The sequence below is a fragment of the Sparus aurata genome, chromosome 20 (genome assembly GCF_900880675.1).
Source record: "Sparus aurata chromosome 20, fSpaAur1.1, whole genome shotgun sequence".
Taxonomy (NCBI): Eukaryota; Metazoa; Chordata; class Actinopteri; order Spariformes; family Sparidae; genus Sparus; species Sparus aurata.
Window position 1 is genome coordinate 6,438,208 of NC_044206.1, and position 20,516 is coordinate 6,458,723.

Here is a 20,516-nt window from a genome sequence, read left to right on the forward strand (position 1 = left end):
ATAGGCAGCTGGTGGTGGACTTCATGCAGGAAATTATTTTGTCAAGATGATGAAGGGAGATGGGAAGAAAATGATCAGTGGATTTGCAAAAGCCAGAGAGAGTGAAACTCTGTCTGATATTATCAAATATCTAGGAAGAGGGTTAATTATCAAGTTAACAGTGATGAAAAGGATTCTTGGGTTATGGCAGCTGCTTTTAATAAGTAGAAGTATTTTGTATTTTTGTTGTATTTTTTGTCAACATATCTCTGTAAATATGGGCGATGTCAATATAATGTAACATAACATCGCCACATAAAATGGTTTGCTCTTCTTCTGAGAGAGGCACATTGAATCAAGAATGAAGCTTCATGATTAGTTGAAGAGAGTTAGGCATTTCTCAGTGGTTGTTACTGCTCTGAATGGAAAACAGGATAGCAGTAGGACTGGTGATGACGCGAGAGCATAAAGGAACAACTTTGTACAGGGGCAGAGGAGAAGTAGTAGACAAAATTGCTTTATGTTCTGAAACACACACATCGTTCAAGTCAAAGTTAGTGAGGGAGAGACCAGACCTGGTTCCAGGTTGTGGTTATGACATGTGTTGGGCTCGGCAGCCCAGCAGGGCAGGGATTTTCATTTCCATAATTTTTCACTAACTAGGGAGGCAAAAGAGGGTTAACTTAATTGTTGTCATTTATATGTATGTGCATACATGTGCACTGTGTGTATATGAATTAAGACGTTGTTTGTGCAGATGCAGGTACATATGAGTCAACAACTGGTACACATGTTCCAAGTTTGAGTATATATATATGGATATGCATACTTGTACATATCCATATGATTAACTACCATACAAATGAAAATAATATACAACAGACCATAACATCACAAAGTAAAGTAAAAGTTAACTATTTCAAAAAGTATATAGGTGTATGCATACATGATCTTTCTGTCAACATAGACTTACTAAAAAAAGTTCACAAAAAACTTTTAAAGATGACCTATTTAAACAAATAAAATGAAACCCAAACATACACCTAATATCAGCAATAACATGTTCAAGCTAGTGTATTCATTTTTCAATCAGATATTAAGCATTTTTAAACATGTCCTGTCCTATATCTAATGCCATAGGCCAGTCTGAATAGCACGGCTGGTATGGTGAACAGTTCTGTTCATTAACCCCATCCTGACACGGTCATGACTTCCTACACCCATAAATGCCACATCCTGAAATGTAACTGTCCATTCAAGGTCCTACACTGACATGCACAGAGGCTGACCTCTCCTATAAAATAGAATGTAGAGTCAAAGAACGAAATCTGTGTCATCATCCCAGCATATGAATTACACTGGTCACACCAACATGACAGCTGCCAAGTGGCCTCAATGAGTGAAGAGCAATGGGATGCAGTATTTTACACACTGCAGCCAGAGGAACAAGATAAATGTAAGCCCATTACAAACCAGTGGATCTAGAAGTTTGGCAAAATGTTGCGACATGACAGAAATGATTAACATAGTGTGACCTATTGCGCATGTCATTCAACATTTAACTGACAAGTAAAATGTCAACAACTTGACAAATACTGAGGAGTGGCAAAAATGACATGTACAAGCATCACACCGGGTTTCACAATCCCTTCCCAGTCTAGAGCATGTTGGCCACCAATCTTTTTGCTAGGATTAAATGGATAAAGGCTGGGAAAAATAAGCCAGATTAAGTGCAAATCCCTGCAGTATTTCAGGGTTATTTAAGATGCTTCATTGAGGGGCTGCTTGCATTAGGAACAGAGAGGTTTAAGAAGGAGGAATTCTGTGGGTTTGAGCTTTACATGTACAATAACAAACCTCAATGCAATCCCTGAATAATAATGTGGCAGTACTATAGCTATTGCAATATCAATATAGTGACACACAAACTGTTTCTATTTAAAAAATTATAAGAACATTATAGATGATAGATTTTAACATACAATTATTTCAAAAATCTTGATATATGAACCTTTGTTAAGTTTTGGTTTTCATAGTGCTGTTTAAGTTATAAGATTTCATGTTGTTTGTTTTCTTATAAAGTCTGTTAAGTAGTTCTTGAAAATTCAATTCCTGTAACCAATATTGATCAAGGACTGAAAAGAACAAACCATGACCTCTGGGTCCTAGTGCATGAGCATGGTAGAATACATAATACACGTTACATTCAATCAGCAGTTTTCTTTGTGACTCATTTGTGATTTTTTTTCCTCTTGAGAACAGTTGTAACCAAATGATTCCTGGAATTTTGACTGCGCAGGGAGATAGTCAAATGACTGCAGCAGCAGTCATTCAACATAGTACATAGTAGTGAAAGAGCCACATTACAACACTAAATAAGCCATTAATATTTAGCTTAGTTAACCCTGAAACAAGTACGGGAACTATAACGTCAACTGGCAGCATTGTGTAAAATGTTCACTGATGGAAATTATTCTGGTCATTGAACTCCTGTGTTTTGTATAACTACACCACAGCTGTAGGTTTTATGATTACTTCAGAGATTTTCACATTCTAATTTTGGGGCATTTGTGTTTAAGAAATTCTTCTTATAGAGATATTCTTTCATCTTTATTTTTTACATGCATTGTTTTGTATCACAGACATGTTGCAGACAATCTCACTGTCACCTGCATCATCCAGAATGACCCTAACATTATGTTACTGTGGGCAACTTATTGTGATAACAGTAACAGAAGTGACTTGGCCTTTTGTAGAGAGTGCAACACATTACATTCTCACCCTGACCTGACAACAGATGGGAGGGAAGTGCACACACATACATACAGGAGCAAAGCTGAGAAATGGTTTGTGCTAACAGACTTCTAAAGCAAAATACATAACACTGTGGATCCTAATAGGGCTGACGGTAAAATGACGGCAGAAAAGCATGAAAAATGTCCATCATTGTTTTCCAAACCCCAAGATGAAATTCTTACACGTCTTGTTAGTTTCACAACCCAAAGAGATTCAGCTGACTGCCATAGAGGGGTAAAGAACCCAGCAAATGTTCACATTTAAGAAACTGGAATCAGATAATATATGACTTTGATAATTTAGTTTTACAACTAATAAAGTAACCCTTGCAGCTCTACAGCCTACAGCTTTTATCTCATCAGTGTGCCTGTTGTTACTATGGATTTAACACAGGCTTAGTGTCAAAAATTAATACTGGCCGACCACTGTGAAACAGTAGCCAGTTATGCAGCATCCTAAAAAGTCACATACAGTGCAGTAAAACAAAACTAGGACAAGCACTGACCTAATACTGGCGTAAACACACTGTTAAGTTTCACCCAGATTGTTGGTGCAGCACAAAAACACCTGCAAACATGTCACTTTCCAAACACAGACTGCTCCGTAGTGATTAAGTAATACTTGGGTTGAGTTAAATGAGGGGGCTGTGAGACAGTCATTAATCGTGAAGCTGAATGTGACCACTGACTGATTTGAATTTGTTGTAGGCAGGAGTCCGCAGCATCCTGATAAACAAATCACTGGGTGGTTTGCATAACTGATGCCTGACTGGAAATCAATGTTGTGGTCTTACAAGGTAAACCCCCCCGTGCTGCGTATTAAGCTTGATGCCGCATCAACTGCAACTGTGGGTCCCGAGAGTCGCTGGCCAAATAGTGTGTGTGTGTGTGTGTGTGTGTGTGTGTGTGTGTGTGTGCACAGGCGGTCTTTTTAAAACCTTTTTTCATGAATCTGCAACCCATCAAGCTGGTCTTCTTTTAACAGAGTTTAAACTTGGAGAGACGGTCTGCCAGCATTCCCTCAGTCTGGGGTATCTTGGCTCCAGCATAAACACTCGATAGCTGGCCGTGGCGGGTGTCAACAACCAGTTTATAAAGTGTAATTCTTCATCAAGCACTTGCTTTATGGGACTCTGCAACTACGCCGAATTAAATGATGGTTCATATACGTCATGGACAGTACTTATTCTTGAATACTGAAACGCGATATTTAGTTGATGGGCATCGCAACAGGGAATTGCCAGATTTTCGAATTGGGTTTGGCGTTTTATCTTTTTATACCAAGGCTACATGAAACGAGCTTCTAATCTATAATACGGGTTATGAATCAGTTTGGGAGTTAAACCCACCTCTTCTGCGTGTTTTCTCAGTGCCTTCTCTCGCTCATACTGGGTGACGAGCTGCTCGTTGTCCTCCTTCAGCAGCTCCAGCTCCACTTCGTGCTCCTGGTTGACAGCGAACACCGAGTCCAAGTTCTCCAATACGGCGACGACCAGCGGCATCAGCTCCTTCACTACGTCCTCGTCGTATTTCTCGATTAACCGTTCAAACTCGCGGTATATAGAACTGGCCAGCCCTGAGACCCGCTCTGACATCATGGTCGAGCTGCCAGAATCGTCCTGATACAGGACGACGTCGTCCAGCTCCATTTTCCTGCCTCCGCTTCCACTTATTTACCAGCTAACGTTAATGAGCTAGCGGCAAGCTTCAGCTGGCCAGAAGCTGTCCGCCTTGCTACTTTCAGCCCAACAAAGCGGTGTTCCTAAAACATAGCTTGAACGTTAGGTATTGTACAGAAGATACACTGTACTTCATAAACAAAGTCTATAATAAAAAGTCGTCTGGACGGCTGACTTTTTAAGCTTGCTAGCCTGGTAGCTAGCAGTCCTGAAAAGTCTTTACTTGGTTCCTGATTAGTTTCCCTGTCCAACAGATGAGCCCTTGCTGCCGCCTTCAAGTGCTGTCGGAAAGATGGCAATGAACACAATTAAACAACGTAGCACAGTAGTAAACACTGCAGAGACAACGTCAGATTTGATCCCACTGGTTACCGCATGTATAGAAAATGAGCTACCTTATTTCGGAAAATGACTTTTTTTAAAAAAACAAAAAGGCAAAAGGTGCAATCAAAGTGTAAGTTGAAATCGCTAGTGTTGAAAAAGAGTTTGAAGGCTACAGTACTAAAATATAACGGATGAGTGCTGATAATCAGAAGAAATTATCTCTTTAGTTCAAAATCTACAAGAATCATTTCTCCTGACCTTCTGCTATATAGTTGCTGTTGTGTGACGTTTAGAGGGCGGACAACCACCCGTATCATCTGATTACAAGAACAAACAGTTTATGTGTGGCTCGCTTAAGTTACAGCCGTAGGTGATGTGCACTTCTCATCGTTTATTTTCTACTTTTCACAGTCACATTTAGTTACCTTGCAAATGCATCAGATACTGGTTTACTGCATCTCTCTGTTTCATTCTAAAGCTACAGAACAAACAACGTGGCCACCGGTTTGTAAGCCTACAGCTCGATTTCACGTGTAAATTAATTAGTAGCAACACGTTGGTCAGTCAGCAGCAGCGCTTGGTTTGCCATGTCCGGATGTAGAGACATACGAGGATCACTTGAAGATGTCATGTGCTGGTGACGGGACGTCGCGGTTACGTCACATGCTAAACGGGGTTGATGTAGTATGGAGTAAAAACTGTGGCTAACACCGAGTCATCTGAATTATTTACACCCCTCCCATTGACTCATGTGGCTTTAGTCAAAAGACTCGTCCAACTTCCGAGCCTCCAACTGTCCTCAAAATTTGGTTTACTTGCATTCAGTTCAACAGGCTGCTGTTTCTGGGGTTATGCTTGTGTTCCTCCTATTTAAAAAGAAATCCAAGGATGAGCAGTGCGCTTCACAAAAAGCATTTATTTGCATCAAGGAGTCCAATCCATTGTACTGAGGATGGGAAACAATTATGCAGGCATCAGATGATTCTGACTGAACTTATTATTATACATTACCTGAATATTTTTTTTTTGATATCCATGGCAAGTAAACAGGTTCCCACAAAATGTACAAGTACAATCGATCTCCCTTTTTTGTATATCGTTGTTTGCCGAACACCATGCACTATTAAAACTGTATTGTAGGAAATGCAGAAGAAAACTTAATGTAAACACGCCGCACTCAGTCCTTTTCTGTAAACCAATTCTGTTCACTTGTTTGTCTGTAATGCATAGGCACTGTTCACCCTGATGTTTGAAAGACATTAAACACAAGACAGACTAACTACAGCCACAACACGATGAAGACTTAATGCTCCGGTCAACCCCTATATCCTCGCATCCTGGACCAGACTGCTCTTCAGTCCTCCCCACAGATGAGGAAGACAACATCGGCCGCTTCCAGGGACCGCCAGGCAGCCTCTGCCAGCCGTACAGCCCTCACACAAACATACAATGTAGAACACTGTCATAACAGTAAAACTTGCGGCACTGTCAAATATTGTACACATCGCACATTCAAAGATCACAGCATGTGGTTGCTCATGGAGTAACTCAAGAGTTGAGAAAAAAACAAAACAAAATACAGGAATTAAATAATTAAGAAAGTGCAATTTAACATAGTACTATTTGCTCCAACATTTGAAAGAAATGTCATTCATGGAGATCACAACAGGGAAATGTCTATGGTTTCATGTCTTCCATTACCATTACAATCCTTAGAGCACATTTGTAAAGAGTCAGTCTACGGTACATGTTCAGATAGTGTGGTGCTGGCTGTTGTTTGAAGACGATGGGCAGAGGGAGAAGGGCCTGTCGGTGGTAAGACTGCCGAGTGCTCCGAGCACAGCGTCAGGCATGTGATCCGCGAGCATCCTGGGACTGATCAAAATACTCCTGAAGGCCATTTCATTGGACCAGTCTGCACGGTACCGGACCTGGGAAAAACAAGACCTGAGGAGAAAAAGATAAGAGAGAGGTTTGGAGGCAAATCATACTTCTCATCTGAGGCCTCTTTTTTTGGGACTGACTGAACAATACACCACCTTGTCAGTCAGCTCTCCTTTCTCCAAGCTAAAAGTGAAATGTGACTCCTGTTACTGTGCTACGACTCTGCTGCTGGCCTGTTGCTGCACAGAGCAGACACCTCTGGTAGCTTCTAATCCCCATCAGACAATTAATTAAAAAAAAAAAAAACTAAATTATGATGGAAGTTGTGGGCATATAATGTAATCAGTGTAAAGAAGACCACCTTGTAACACTGGGAACATCAACAAGCCCAGTGCACTGTTAAAAATGTATGTGCATACAGATGTAGACTTCTGTTTGCATTTCATTTGTTAAATATGAAGACATTATTAGCCGAAGATTTCCACAAACTACTGAAAACTAATCATATGAAAGTGTATAGAAACTGCTGTTTTTGTTATATTATATATTATAGTGAAAATTACAAAAATTAAGTACATTTTCAAAAATAACTAAAAACTAAACTCGCTCGTCTGGTGCACACGGCCATGAAGGTGATTGAAAAAAGTGACTCTCAGACCTTGCAGTTCACTTATGAACAAACTGATCTTAGGCAAGCCCAGAGGATAGTGACTGACCCATCCCATATTCTTCATTTAGAATATAACCTCCTACCCTTGGGCAGACGATATAGAGTCCCTCACTGTAAACTCAACCGTTTTAAGAATTGATTTGTTCCAACCTCCGTCAAACTCCTAAATAATGCTGCTTGAGGCCAATACTTGTGCAATAATTTTTAGAGTGTTTTGATTATTTATTATGGTGATCTTTTAGCATGTATTACTTATGTATAGTGTATGTATGTGTTATGTTATGGGATATGTGCAATACTGTTATGTATTTGTCAGTGATGGTATGGCTGATGATGTATTGTTTGTTGTCATTGTGGCTGTCAAGGCATTTATGGCGCAGCTGTTGAGTCCAAGACAAATTTCCCTGAACGGGACAATAAAGTATATCGTATCGTATCGTATACAACAAAAACTGAACATTTTAACCTTCTTGAATGTAGGATTTATTTGCTGGACTGTTGTATTTAACCACACTACTTTCGGCTTGGTCTACCCAATAAAGTGTGTAAGTGTGCCAGCATCACAATAAAATCTGTAACTAGCCGGAATACTTAATGCTCCACTCCAGCCAATGTTGCTTCCTTCTCAATGGTTAACATTTTTTTTCAAACAGACAATTGGGTGTGGTTAATAATCCAAAGTTATCCATGGCCATAGCAACCAGTTTGCCAAGGAAGTTGAAATGGCAGTTAATGTGGAAGCACTGGGTGGAAGTTCTTGTTTGGGTATAAGCACTTAATAAACTTGCAGAGTGAAAGTGTAAACACTGAGTGAAATTGCAGAATTAGTTGATGTGGGAGTGCCTAAAAAGCTGGAAGTTTAGTTCAAGTTCCAGCACTGAAGAGAGTTAAACTGTGTTTAAACTGAAAGATGTTGAAGTGTCAAGTAGTGTAAGCCATGAACGCAATTGGAGTCTATTTTGTAAGTGCAAGAGCTGAACTTTTTTATTTGACAAAAACAAACTCAAAGAGGGTTTGAAGTGGTAGTTGATATACGCATTGAAATGAGCTGAGGCGTCAGTTGAAGAAAAAGTGATGAATGGAGTTGAAATATTAGTGCGTAAGGTACTACTGTCATGTACTCCAATATTTCCCACTGTCAGGTGTGACATATTGAGGCCTCTAGAGCGGTATAAATAAATTAGCCAAGTCGATTTATTGGCTAACATTAGCTCATTGCAGATAAACTGGCACTGCGGTATAAGCTTATCAGCTTATCAATGATAAGATATGAAAGTAAAGACATCCCAAAGTAAAGTAAGGTATTATGACAGTGTCACCATTCAATCGTTCACAGAGCAGAGTAGTGTCAATGTTTATGCTTCAACTGTAAAATTTCCTGGCCAGTAAATCTTTTAGTTGCAGCTGCTTTTTTTTTTTTTTTGAGGAACCTTATCAAAAACCATTATCAAAAATTGTTTGGGTTGTAAAGAAAATTAATAGCTCTCCCGATATCCTACTTCTACCTCAGCTACACTGCGCACATTTGTCCTACTCTGGTGCTCATAATTACATCAAATTTGTTGTGAAGTAAATGGAAACTGAACAGTAGACAGACCTCCGTGACGGCCCATCTTCTGTGATATGCAGAATGCGTCCGGGCAAAAACAGAGGCAAATGTGCGGCTGTGTGGGCAGGAGAGTCATCTGACGCCAGGCTCTGATAGGACGACGAGTGGCGAATCATCAGGGACTCTTCCCCGAGCAGCGGCTGGCTGAGCTCCTCCTCCCTCCTGTCATCCATCTCTGTGGGAAAGTCGTCCGGGTCTCCTCCAAACAGCTCGTACCAACACCCCTGCAGCAGGATGCGGTACTGGAAAATACAGAGAAAATGACTGTCTGACCTAAGATAATTACCAATGTTGTCAAGGTGTAAAACTATGTTGTTTTTTTTTACCTTTGACTTACTGCAGTTGGAAACTATCTTCAGAATCTTTCTCTTCAGATCCTCCATATTAGGCATGCTCAGTCTGTACAAACAGTAATAGCTGATTGATTAAATGCTGCCATGGGGGAACTAAACTTTAAAAGAACAGAGGGAAATGGAGCATGTGAGCTGCACTCATTATCTCCTTCTCTGTGAATGTAATAACAGGGCAGAGCCAAATATAGAAGGGCCATCACACACTAGTCTATAATAGTCTGTGCACCACATTCATATTAGCCATTTGAAGACAAGAGTCTACAGTGCTGCTAACACAAAGAAACATATCTGCCTTACATCATCCACAGTGAGTATTGCCACAACAAAACTAAACTGCTACAAAGATGTAAGTATTAATATACAGTTACATTTACTCATCAAGACATACTTGTTTAAAGGGGCATTGTGTAGTTTTGGAAAGAAGTTTTATCTCGGAATTTTAATATTTACAATATAATAATATGTTCTAATGGCTTTTAACAATTTACAGTACAAAAAACTTTGTCTTACCTGGGGACCAGATCCTTTCCAAGGACGACCGAGACCACAAAGTCCTTGGAGTAATCAGCTAAAGCTTTACTGTACATAACAGTCAAAAAACCCAGTTACAATGGAAGTTGTGGCCAATATTTGACAGTGCAGAAAGTATATGAACATCACATGTTTCAAGTTAGACCTGTAAAAAATACATTTGATAACAAGGCTCTGATGATGATATATGTCAAGACTGTTTCAAATATATTGCCCCTATGTAATACATACCATAACTTAAAATTGAATGACTCAAACATAAACATCTTTATCTTATGCTGGGTGCCAATGAACAAGAAAGGAAAAGACATTTTCAACCTGTACCTTAAATAAATGTCTTTTTTTAACTGTACACAAAAACTGACCACAGGAATCAGTCCATGTCTGTCCACTGTGAGCTGTTTGCACTTGGCACAGTGCTACTGTCCAGTTAGCCTTACCTCAAGAGTCCCCCTGGTGGAGAGAATGAGTAGCACTGCAGGGTGGGAAAGGAACTGCGCAGGAGGACGGCCAGCACTGAGGCTGTGCCTGCACCAAGACTGTGACCAGTGATGACCAGTTTATACTCCTAGAAATACACAAATGTGGAAACTCATTACCATTATATGCCAACAACATCACAACTGAATAATAATTACTTCAGGGAAGTAATTAAATAAATAATTACCACAAAAAACATATTCAGTCAACATAAAGTCAGCAATTAAAAGTTTCAAGTGGACATATTAGTGTTACCAATTAGCATCATCCCTGCCTGAACACTACCATCCATGTAAAACTTTCCCACTGATAATATATTGTTGCTTCAGATGTGCCAGCTATGATGGAATTACAGTGAAACACAGTTGAGTCTGCCTCAGCTGAAATGCAGTCCTTGACCTCTGTTACACTTCTTACCGGCGCAATGTTGAAAGCCTGGTTAAGGATGCCGTCGTTGATCAGCTTCTTGTAGATATAATTGGCCGCCTGGCAAATGCCCTGCAGTAAGAGACACATGCATGCATTGATCTCTTGGAAAATCAATAATCTTCCCCGAGAGTGGTGTAAACATCTACAAAGACAAGTTGAGAGTATTGAGTTTAAAAGGACAATGACCTTGTGAGCGTAGCAGGCTCCCGACACTCCTTCTACAGGCAGGTTCTCACATTCAGCAGACAAATCTGTCAGGACATCCTGGGGGACGAGATTCAGACACCATGTGAGACAGAATAGCCTGCAAATCTGATTACCCATGTATGAAACCAAATGTCAAAGTCAACAGTTTAAGGCTGCATGTAGAATATTACTTTGGTAGAGAACAAATTGTGCTCAGAATCAATGCCGGGGGGCAAGATTCAGACTTGTAGATGATCATACAAAAGGATCAGAATATGTTTCTTTCTTTCACCCTCACTGATTATGACTGTCACATGCGTTGATACACTCATTCAACGGCCCTCACTTGTGTATCACTGTCACTTCATACGCAAGTCTTCTATTTTGATACAAACGTTATTTTTAGTTCTTTCCAGGGGTGGCTCATGCCATTAGAAGAACGCCAACTGTGACCTATATCTCTCAGTCTCTTTCAACGCTCTCCTTTCAGTTATCAAGTCGTCCATAAAAAAACAGGGAAGTGATTCAAACAGTAAGCGGGAATGGAAGGAAAACAGCAAGCACTGCAAATTTACGGCATTTGAGCAGAATGACTGATGAAAATACTGACCAAAAAAAGAACAACAATCACATCTCTATTAAACATTTGGACAACAAGTGTCAGGTAATTCTTGCCTGGTGAATACAAAAACAGTTGTCTTTTCCCCAAAAAATCATATAAGAAAAAAAACATTTGTAAAAGGTGCAACTCACCTTCAGTGACAGTGTTCCTCTGACAGCCACCAGAACAGCCTCCCTCTTATGATCCAGAGCCACAAAGAAGGGGATCTCATAGATCTGCAACAAAAACAGTTTGAGTCACAGAGACTGTTGGACAGCTGCTGACCTCTAAGGAATACAACTGAGAAGATCTTAAAATATGAACGCAAAGGAGCACTCCTGACAGTGACAACTGATAAAATGCTTACCTGGTTGTGGAAGCTGACATAGATGAAGTCTCTGTACTGCAAACCGGTGCTGAGCAGGATGGATGAAAAGTGACAACCGAGGTGGTCTCCTCCGACGATGTCATACTCACCCGCTCGGCTCCTACAGCTGAGAAACACAGTTTGATTTGGGTGTGAACTTTAATAAACCAAAGGCAACAAAAGACAGCTGACCAAAGACAAAGATACTGTTGCAGTTCAGTAGCCGGACAAGACAAAGGCACTAAACTGTACACATAACCTCTATTTATACTTATGGTTTGCTTGTTCCAATTACTGATTTTATCCTTTTGGTTCTCACTATCATATTATTATTAAGGCTACATATTTGATAAGGCTCAATTGAGTAAAAATATCTAAGAATCAATTTCTATAATTTCTATATTTATTATTTTTCTTTGATGCTGAGATTATGTAAGTTGTAGGCCAAGTTATTTGCTGTCGTAAGAGCATCCAACCTTTGACATGACAAAATAATTTGTAGTGTACTGTTGATGCTTTTTGAGGCAGCCCACTTCTACCCTTAACAGCTGTTGAGCGACAGTTCTATGAAGGGTCAATGATAAGACATATAACTGAAAACCTATAATGATCAATTTGAGAATACGGGAATCGGAAATTAAATGCAATATTATTTTAAATATAAAACTGTAAATTACATGTATATAACATAAAAATAGTTTAAATGCGTAATTTAAATAAAAAGTGTTATCGCGTCAGTTTAATTGATATATTGCAATTAGCGCTTCTTTCTTGGACATTTTACTTGGGATGAGCTTTTATTTTGTAAACTGTCCCTTTAGACCAACTGACTCAGACAAGAGTGCATCTTACCAGTCTCCACTGAGCTTGCAGGGCGCTGTAAGCAGGTTGGAGTAAATGTACAACGGCCAGCCATAAGCTGCTGCAGCAAACTGCATGCAGTGAGCTGCTTTCTCCAACTCTGTCTCCAAATCCTCTCCCTTTAAACAGTTAAAGATATACAAAGCAGGCAAAAATATTGAAGAATTAGGTATTCAGACTTGCATGACTTTGATGGTTTTATTGGCTGGTTTGCCAATATTCCTGACTGCTCTGATGTTTACTTACGATGGGAGAGGAAGGGCTGTGATCAATTATGACCTCTGGGTCTCTGCTTTGCTCCATTTTATCCTGCTCCTGATGCAGGAGAGCTAAACCGGCTGCTATGTCACTTGGGACCAGGTCTGTGTCCTGAAACACACACACACACACAAGCATTATACCACTAGATAGTTCTTGTATATGTCACACTACAAACTTTGTTTTAGTTTATGATCTATGATCTTATCACAAACCCACAAACTGCCAGACTAAAAGCAAAGGAAGAGAAGGTGTCCCCTACAGAGAAGAATCTGGTGAAGAGCTGTGCGATGCTGGAGAACGCTGCACGGTGACTTTCGTCCTGCGGCAGACAGCAGCACAGGAGCCGCAGCCTGCTCTCCCACACTTTGACGGCCAGGGAGCGAGCTGTGAAGAGGAACTGGGCGCCCTCGTTGCTCTGCATATCTGGTACTCCCAGCGGCTCCATGGCAGCGGGCTGAGGACGGGGGTTGCCCAGCGGGTCGAACACAAATACCACGCCTACCCCGGTGAACAGCAGGATGATCCAGCTGTTGCGACACAAAAAGAAAAACGCCGGATCGAAAACAGGTTTTTGATAAATTACTAAACTGTGACTAAATAGCCTTACAGAACCTACCTGGCAACCACCGCTGCAATGACAGCACCCACTGTGGCAGGATCGCAGCCTTGACTGTCATCAGACACCCAGACAGCTCCCAAACAGGCCCAAACAAGCTCAGGAAGGTAGAGGAGAGCTCGCAGGTACACCAGTGCAGGGATAGAGCGCCGGGGGCCGGAGTTCGTAATGGTACCTGAGAAACAATCCCAGAAATTACAGTAATTAATAACAACATATAGCTTTGCTTTGCACTTGTGAAAGGGAAATGTTTAAGAAGCTGTAATACAGTAGTAGATTATGATGCCACAAAAAAATTATCCTCAGTTGAAGCCCGACGCCGAAATGCAAATTCTAAGTTGCCTCAGAATACTATCAACAGGTTGTCTCATTAAATTGCAAAATAACCAAAACACTGTATAAAATATGACACTGGATACTGTCCTATACTGTAAGCAGCGGTGTCACCTTCCTACCTTCCTTCCTTCCTTCCTTCCTTTCAACAGCTGGCTTTCCAACCATTCAACCTTTTGCGAGTTTATAACAGTTTTCAATATTAAGGATGGCAAATGTGCACATGCTGCTTTAATATTTTCATCGTCGACTCATCTGTCAGTTATTTTCTTAATTCAGCTGATCAGTTGTTTGGTCTTTTAAATGTCAGAAAATAGTGAAAAATGTCGATCAGTGTTTCTCAAAAGCTCTAGATGACTCCCTCAAATGTCTTGTTTTTGTCCACAACCCTAAACATATTCAGTTTACTGTGATTGGAAGAGTAAAGAACCCAGGACACCATCTAATTTAAGAGGCTAAAATCTAAAAAATAAATTACTCAATCCAATCAATCGACTGAATCAAAGCTGCTGTTGTGTAGGCAGCAACTGTCTTGCATTTTGCATGCAAACTGTATTTTAACACTTTGGCTGATGTGACCAAAAAGCCACCCACCACCACAAAACGTTATTCATGATCAGTCACAGACAATGTATTGCTTGCACCGAATTTTAAGTAGTATGTTAATTGATATTTGATTTGATTTACCTCGGGCACTGACATAGACAATAGCCAGTAGTGACAGGATGATGAGGGCCAGCACAACCAACAGTCCAACCAGATAGCTGTGAAGTACTCCTCTGCCATTACAGTCAAAATGACCCCTGTGGTAGGTGTACAGGATCATGGTGCCAATCCACCTGAGGAGAAAATAACAGTATGGACGATGAAAAGAGCAGTCAATGAATGTTATTATGTAGCTGGATGAGTCCACAGCGAGTAACTGCCATTTATGAAGGGAAAAACATACCAAAGTACACGGACAAATAGTTCGAAGCAGCCGGGGAAAACTAGGTCGTCACTGGCGATCCCCCACCGCCGACCAAACACCACGAGTCCGGGCATTTTGCAAGCTGACAAGCCCAAATATCTCTCTTGTGGCAATCTATCTTCTCACCACTAGAAAGTAGACAGGACTCTCTACAACAATGGATACTTCAAGCAATGCATGTCTTCACTGCCAAAGCAGCAGCTACAGTGGCTGAAAACGAGCCGGACCCGTTGTTGTCACATAGTAACGTATTACCCTGCGTTGCCTAATTAATTGCGATTGCCAAATGGTTTTGCCAGTGTTAGCTAACTACACGGTAACGTCAAGCTGAGTAATCAAGGAAATGTGTGCCCATCGACGCAACCTATCTCTCCGTTAGCCAGGAACGCCCAAGTAATAGACAGTGTTACGATATCTCAACACACAGCTTGACAAACACTAGGCATCACTGGTACCGTGAACGACAGCCGGTAGAATCATTGCGTGACAGTAAGCTAACGTTACTAACACTAAAGCTAGCTAAAAATACTCCGAACGATTTGAGCTGGTTTGTTTTGTTATGCTAGAACGAGCAGTGTCCGTCCGCTAATGGTACACTGTTGCAACAGAGGCTATTGTACAGGAGTTCCGGTATTTCTTTCTTCCACTAATAAAAGCGCCCCTCTTACCAAATATAACTTAGTACACGGCGTTTGCGAACTACACAGTTTACTTATTTTTGCTTGGATATATCGTTAACTAAATGGCAATTTGAGGTAGCTATGACGAAGACGTAATAGCCTCTAAAGTTTGGGAGCGACGTAACTGGGTTCCATGGTGTAATGGTTAGCACTCTGGACTCTGAATCCAGCGATCCGAGTTCAAATCTCGGTGGAACCTGTGTGATTGTTTTTCTTTTAAAACCATAGACAAAGGTATATTAATGTGGAACACTGCGCGCGCGTGTGAGTGCACTTGAGCAGTTAAGCCCATGTCAACGTGCACAGCTGACGAGCTGACGTAGTAACATCAACATTACGTCACGTGGCAAAAACAACGTCAGTCCAACATGGCGGCGCACATAGCACGACGTTCTTATTTATTTTGCTGTAGAGCAGTAGTAAATGTTATTTCACAGCATGTCAAACAAAGGAGTGTTGAAATAACAGACACACGCAACGCTCTGCATCCGAGAGCTGGTTACCGGACTCGAGGGACAGACAGCTCACAGGTTAGTTGCAGAACAACGAGGGCAGCTGTAATCCTAAAACGTTTCCCCTCTCATCCAAAAGGTTTTTCAGTTCAGTTCAGTGAACTGAAGGAGCCTCTTGGATGAGAGATTAAATGTCTTCAAGAAACTCAAACAAGTCCAGTTGCCTACGATATAGCAATTACACCATGACCTGGATGACTGACAACATTCATCAACACACTGCAGCCATATTTCCTAACAGCATGTAGGGGTTAAAGCCTTTATGTACTTGCCTTTCAATTCAAACATCTTTAAAAAGGTTATAACATTTAGCATAATAGCTTAGTAAGCGATCTAAGCTATTGGCTGTCCTTCCTTCCTGCTGCTGTCAGACTCTACAATCAGCACTGCTCCCAGTAGCATACATAACTTATTTCATATTTTTAATTTGCACTATCTGGCCATTTAAAAAAAAAAAAAAAAAAAAAAATGTGCTGCCAAACTGGTTATAACTCATGTTATTGTTAATTTTGTACAATATTATGTTTATTCTATTTCTTACCTTTTAATTGTATTGTTTATTTCTTACTATTGTTATTGTTTGTTTTTTAAATACTACTGTCCTTTGGCTGCTGTGGCGAACAAATGTCCCCGTTTGTGGGACAGTAAAGGAATACTGATTCTGATTCAGATTCTGAAAGCAAACCTACAGTACTCACTGTATTTTAACCAAGGCCTTTACTTTAACCTCATCTGGGTGAAGTTAGTCGCACTGAAATACTCGGTAAGACAAAGAAGCACTCCGTTTATTTGCGGATCCCACCTTTCAAATGGCAGCAACACCACACATTTGAAGATCAAAATGCCTAGGCTCTGGTCATGACTGGAGTAACAGAGAATGGTGGGATGATGGCATGTTATCCCAAGGAAACCTAAAAAAGGAGGAAGGGTCATTATGTCACCAAATTTCCTTTCGGGGCCAGGTCGTGGTGATGATGCCTCCAGAAAATGAAAGACCACACTTATGATATTGTGTTGATTTCAATACCTCTGCAGTCTGGCCCCAACGCCAGATTCAGCCACCACCATTCCTTGTATTATACTAGGATGTGCTTCCTTTAGATATAAGCAGTACTAAGCCATTACCTTTTCCAAATGACCTCCAGAGGTCATTGTTGTGGCAATGTGGTCAGATGTGTCAATGGACTTTCTGTGACATCCTCAAGCAAAGCAATACATTCATAAAATGGCTGATGATGTCTGATTTATCTAATGTTTTCTCTTTCAGGACACCAAGGTGCACATCCCAGTCGGTAACTATGCAAGTCTATGTTTGCCAAAGCAGAACTGGAAAGTATTTTCATTCCCGTTTTGTATGTTTCAATAATAATATACACTGCTCGAAAAAAATGAAGGGAACACTTAATCATCACAGTATAAACACCAAGTCAGTTAAACTTCAGGGATATCAATCTGTCAGTTAAGGAAGCACAAGTGATTGTGAGTCAGTTTCACGTCCTTTGGTGTAAATGAAAGTGACAACAGGTGCAATGGAGAGGCAGAAGCAAAACTATTTTGGTTGATCGACTGTTATTTTGTCCTCAACCAATTGTACAATGTAACTCAGTAAATATTTTCATCTTGAATAATTCGATCATCAAGATCTGATGTGTGGTTAAAGTGTTCCATTAATTTTTTTAAGCAATGTATTTCAACTCCTGTTGTCTTCTAGATCGTCTGACCGTGTCTTACAGCAGAAGCAGTGGTCCTGGCGGTCAGCACATCAATAAAGGTGGCCAAAGTTTAACTGTGTTATTCCAAAAAATGTTCCTCTGTTGAAAAGAGTATGTATTTTAAGTTGACAAGTGACTTCCGACATCTTGAACAAATAGTTCAGTCTGTTTTTTTCATTAACATTATATTCCTTTTCTTTAATGCCATCTCATTCCATAGTCAGCACAAAAGCAGAGGTCCGTTTCCATGTACACACCGCGGACTGGATCCCGGAAGATGTTCGACAGAAGATCTTTGAAAAGGTTTGCTTTTAAATGCTGTGGAATCAGGATAAAAGCCTGAATAGTTAAGTACAAGTACACAGTTGTTTTACTGTATTTCTTAACTTGACTATTTTATTGTTTTCTCCTCAAAAGCTGTTACATTGTCAACAGGAAAGCTGTACATTTCATATTTCAAGTTACCTCTGGATACGCTCATTTTTGTCCCCGTCCTCTTGAAACGTAGCCTAACCAACTGCACAATTTTCCTTTGCTTTGTGGCACAGAACAAAAACCGCATCAACAAGGCCGGAGAGCTGCTGGTGACCTCGGAGCTGACCAGGAGTCAGCAGAGAAACCTTTCCGATTGTATCCAGAAGATCTCTGCTATCATAGCTGAGGCCAGTGAGAAGCCACGTGAAGCGACAGCAGAAGACATAGCTCTCAGGGAGGACAGGTATAACGAGTAGAAGCTGCAGTAGAGCCCGATGTGTTTCTATCCATCTCGCTGATAAACGTGTGTTATGTGTGTCTGATGTGAAATGTGTTGTGCAGGTTAGAGAGAAGGAACAAGGAGCGACTCAACCAGAAGAAGATCCATTCAGCGGTCAAAAAGAGCAGACGAGTGGATTTTGACTGATTGATTGATTGTTACTTTTCTACCTCTTGTGATTGTATTGTCAATAATCATGTCTCAGTTGTGTGTGTAGTGTTTCTTATTTTGTCTTTGGTTTTCTGAAGAATAAACTTTTTACATTTTAACTAAATACACAAATCGGTGTAAGATGTTTTAAAGTTGAGCTCATAGGACTCATAGGATATTTATTATACTCTATCACCCACTTTATTTTTTATAGCTGTTATACCAAAAATTACAGAGACTGTGGTGGCAACATTTTTGCCCATATACCTATCCCTCAGTTATGTATGCAACGCATCCATAAATATACCGTACAAACCCACCTACTTCATGTATTTTTATATTTGTTCCTCTGCAGTATTTGTATAAAAGTAACAGAAACACTTTTATATGGCATTGTTTTGTTGCTTTTCATATGTACACATATTTTTTTCACCTATTTGTATTTATATTAGTATTGCAATGTAAAACCTCCTTGTATATGTGTGTACATAAATGTGCACATACAAGCAATCCTTTATTTGTAAAGTTGATTCTAATTCTAGGATTAACTTAAGTATTAGTTAAAGTGTGATGGAATCAATGACAGTGGCAATATTCCTATTCAGGTCACATAATACACTGGCGTTATACAGAAGATAATGACAAGAGGGGTAGAGAAGGACAAAATAGTGCAGGATTGAAGCAGTAATTGTAACTGTCAGTGTTACTTGTGAAAGGTTGTCATTATATTGACGGACAAAATGAAAAAAAAACATAGCAGAGGATGGTTTCGATCCATCGACCTCTGGGTTATGGGCCCAGCACGCTTCCGCTGCGCCACTCTGCTTCATGATATTGCCGATTCACTTAATCTGTAAATAAAGGGTTAATAGGACTTTTTGGAGAAACTGAGTTATTTTTGCCACATGAAGCGCACCGCTTGATTAAATTACAATAAAGATTAATACTCTCAAGTATACGCCATATTTATAATACCTCATCCTTGCCTTTAGACATCTCTTACAAGGAACTGAAGCCGTTAAGATAAATCGATACTTTCTCGAAAGTCGCCAGACCCCTTCAACAAAAATGGCTATTTTCCAACTTAGAACAAGGGAGTTGCTATTCTACGGCTGCCTCGATTAGTTCTATTGTTTCAGTTGAGTACCACGTAAAACACTAACAACATTCAAAAATCCAAAGCAACACTTCAAGTTTCGCAGTTGTTTAATGTGTTTGTAACATCACAACAACACAGATTGCAAATGCTACCCGTATCAACAGCTCTGTTCTTTCCCTAAGGTGTGTCCATTTCTGTGACTATTAAATGTAGCTACCATTAGCTATCCTAGCTACATTAGCTATCCTAGCTATGTTAGCACAATGATAGTGTTGGCTGGTTTAATAAAGATTCCAATCTAGATGATTCTCATGAGTGTTGCTTGCCAAAAAAAAAGCCATAGCTACCGTGTTAATCCGGCAAAAACCTGCTATCCGCAAAAGACGACCACGAAGGGACTCGAACCCTCAATCTTCTGATCCGAAGTCAGACGCCTTATCCATTAGGCCACGCGGTCGGATTGACTTCATGTGAACCACGATCTCTACATATACCTACAGTACAAACGAAAATGGCAAAAGTACATCTCTGGGTTGCTCCTCAGAGCTAGATCTGCTCCAACGTCACTTCGACATTTTGAATTGGCTGTTAATGTTGGTAAAAGTGTATGTATTCCATGGTTGTTATTTTGGTGGTTTATTTGAATTGCGTCTTTAATGTCTTGTTTTTCATTAAACACAG

General features: G+C 40.3%; 3 protein-coding genes and 2 non-coding genes across 7 annotated transcripts in view; 2 read left to right on the forward strand and 3 right to left on the reverse strand.

Annotated features, from left to right (window-relative positions):
- Positions 1-4,423, reverse strand: part of spag9b (sperm associated antigen 9b) — a 42,582-nt gene extending 38,159 nt beyond the window's left edge. For all 3 annotated transcript variants that reach the window (XM_030399772.1, XM_030399771.1, XM_030399770.1), the window contains exon 1: positions 4,124-4,423. In XM_030399772.1, coding sequence (XP_030255632.1) covers positions 4,124-4,423 — 300 coding nt within the window. The remainder of the gene's footprint in view (positions 1-4,123) is intronic.
- A 1,250-nt stretch (positions 4,424-5,673) lies between these two features.
- Positions 5,674-15,527, reverse strand: daglb (diacylglycerol lipase, beta). Its single transcript, XM_030400762.1, has 15 exons — positions 14,908-15,527; positions 14,646-14,797; positions 13,626-13,800; positions 13,269-13,536; positions 12,995-13,117; positions 12,740-12,867; positions 11,888-12,014; positions 11,673-11,756; positions 10,920-10,997; positions 10,722-10,802; positions 10,265-10,392; positions 9,804-9,872; positions 9,267-9,339; positions 8,929-9,182; positions 5,674-6,724 (listed from the first exon to the last, which is right to left on the reverse strand). Exons 1-15 carry the CDS (start codon positions 15,000-15,002, stop codon positions 6,529-6,531), a joined length of 2,031 nt encoding a protein of 676 aa, XP_030256622.1. The 5' UTR covers positions 15,003-15,527; the 3' UTR covers positions 5,674-6,528.
- A 69-nt stretch (positions 15,528-15,596) lies between these two features.
- Positions 15,597-18,862, forward strand: mrpl58 (mitochondrial ribosomal protein L58). The gene is made up of 6 exons (XM_030400763.1): positions 15,597-16,138; positions 17,388-17,412; positions 17,832-17,891; positions 18,053-18,135; positions 18,381-18,550; positions 18,649-18,862. The coding sequence occupies exons 1-6, from the start codon at positions 15,977-15,979 to the stop codon at positions 18,731-18,733; spliced, it is 585 nt and encodes a 194-aa protein (XP_030256623.1). The 5' UTR covers positions 15,597-15,976; the 3' UTR covers positions 18,734-18,862.
- On the forward strand, positions 15,736-15,807 carry trnaq-cug (transfer RNA glutamine (anticodon CUG)). Its single transcript has one exon. It is a non-coding gene; the product is annotated as a tRNA-Gln (tRNA).
- Positions 18,863-20,219: 1,357 nt separating the features above from the next.
- Positions 20,220-20,292, reverse strand: trnar-ucg (transfer RNA arginine (anticodon UCG)). Its single transcript has one exon. It is a non-coding gene; the product is annotated as a tRNA-Arg (tRNA).
- Between the last annotated feature and the right edge of the window lie 224 nt (positions 20,293-20,516).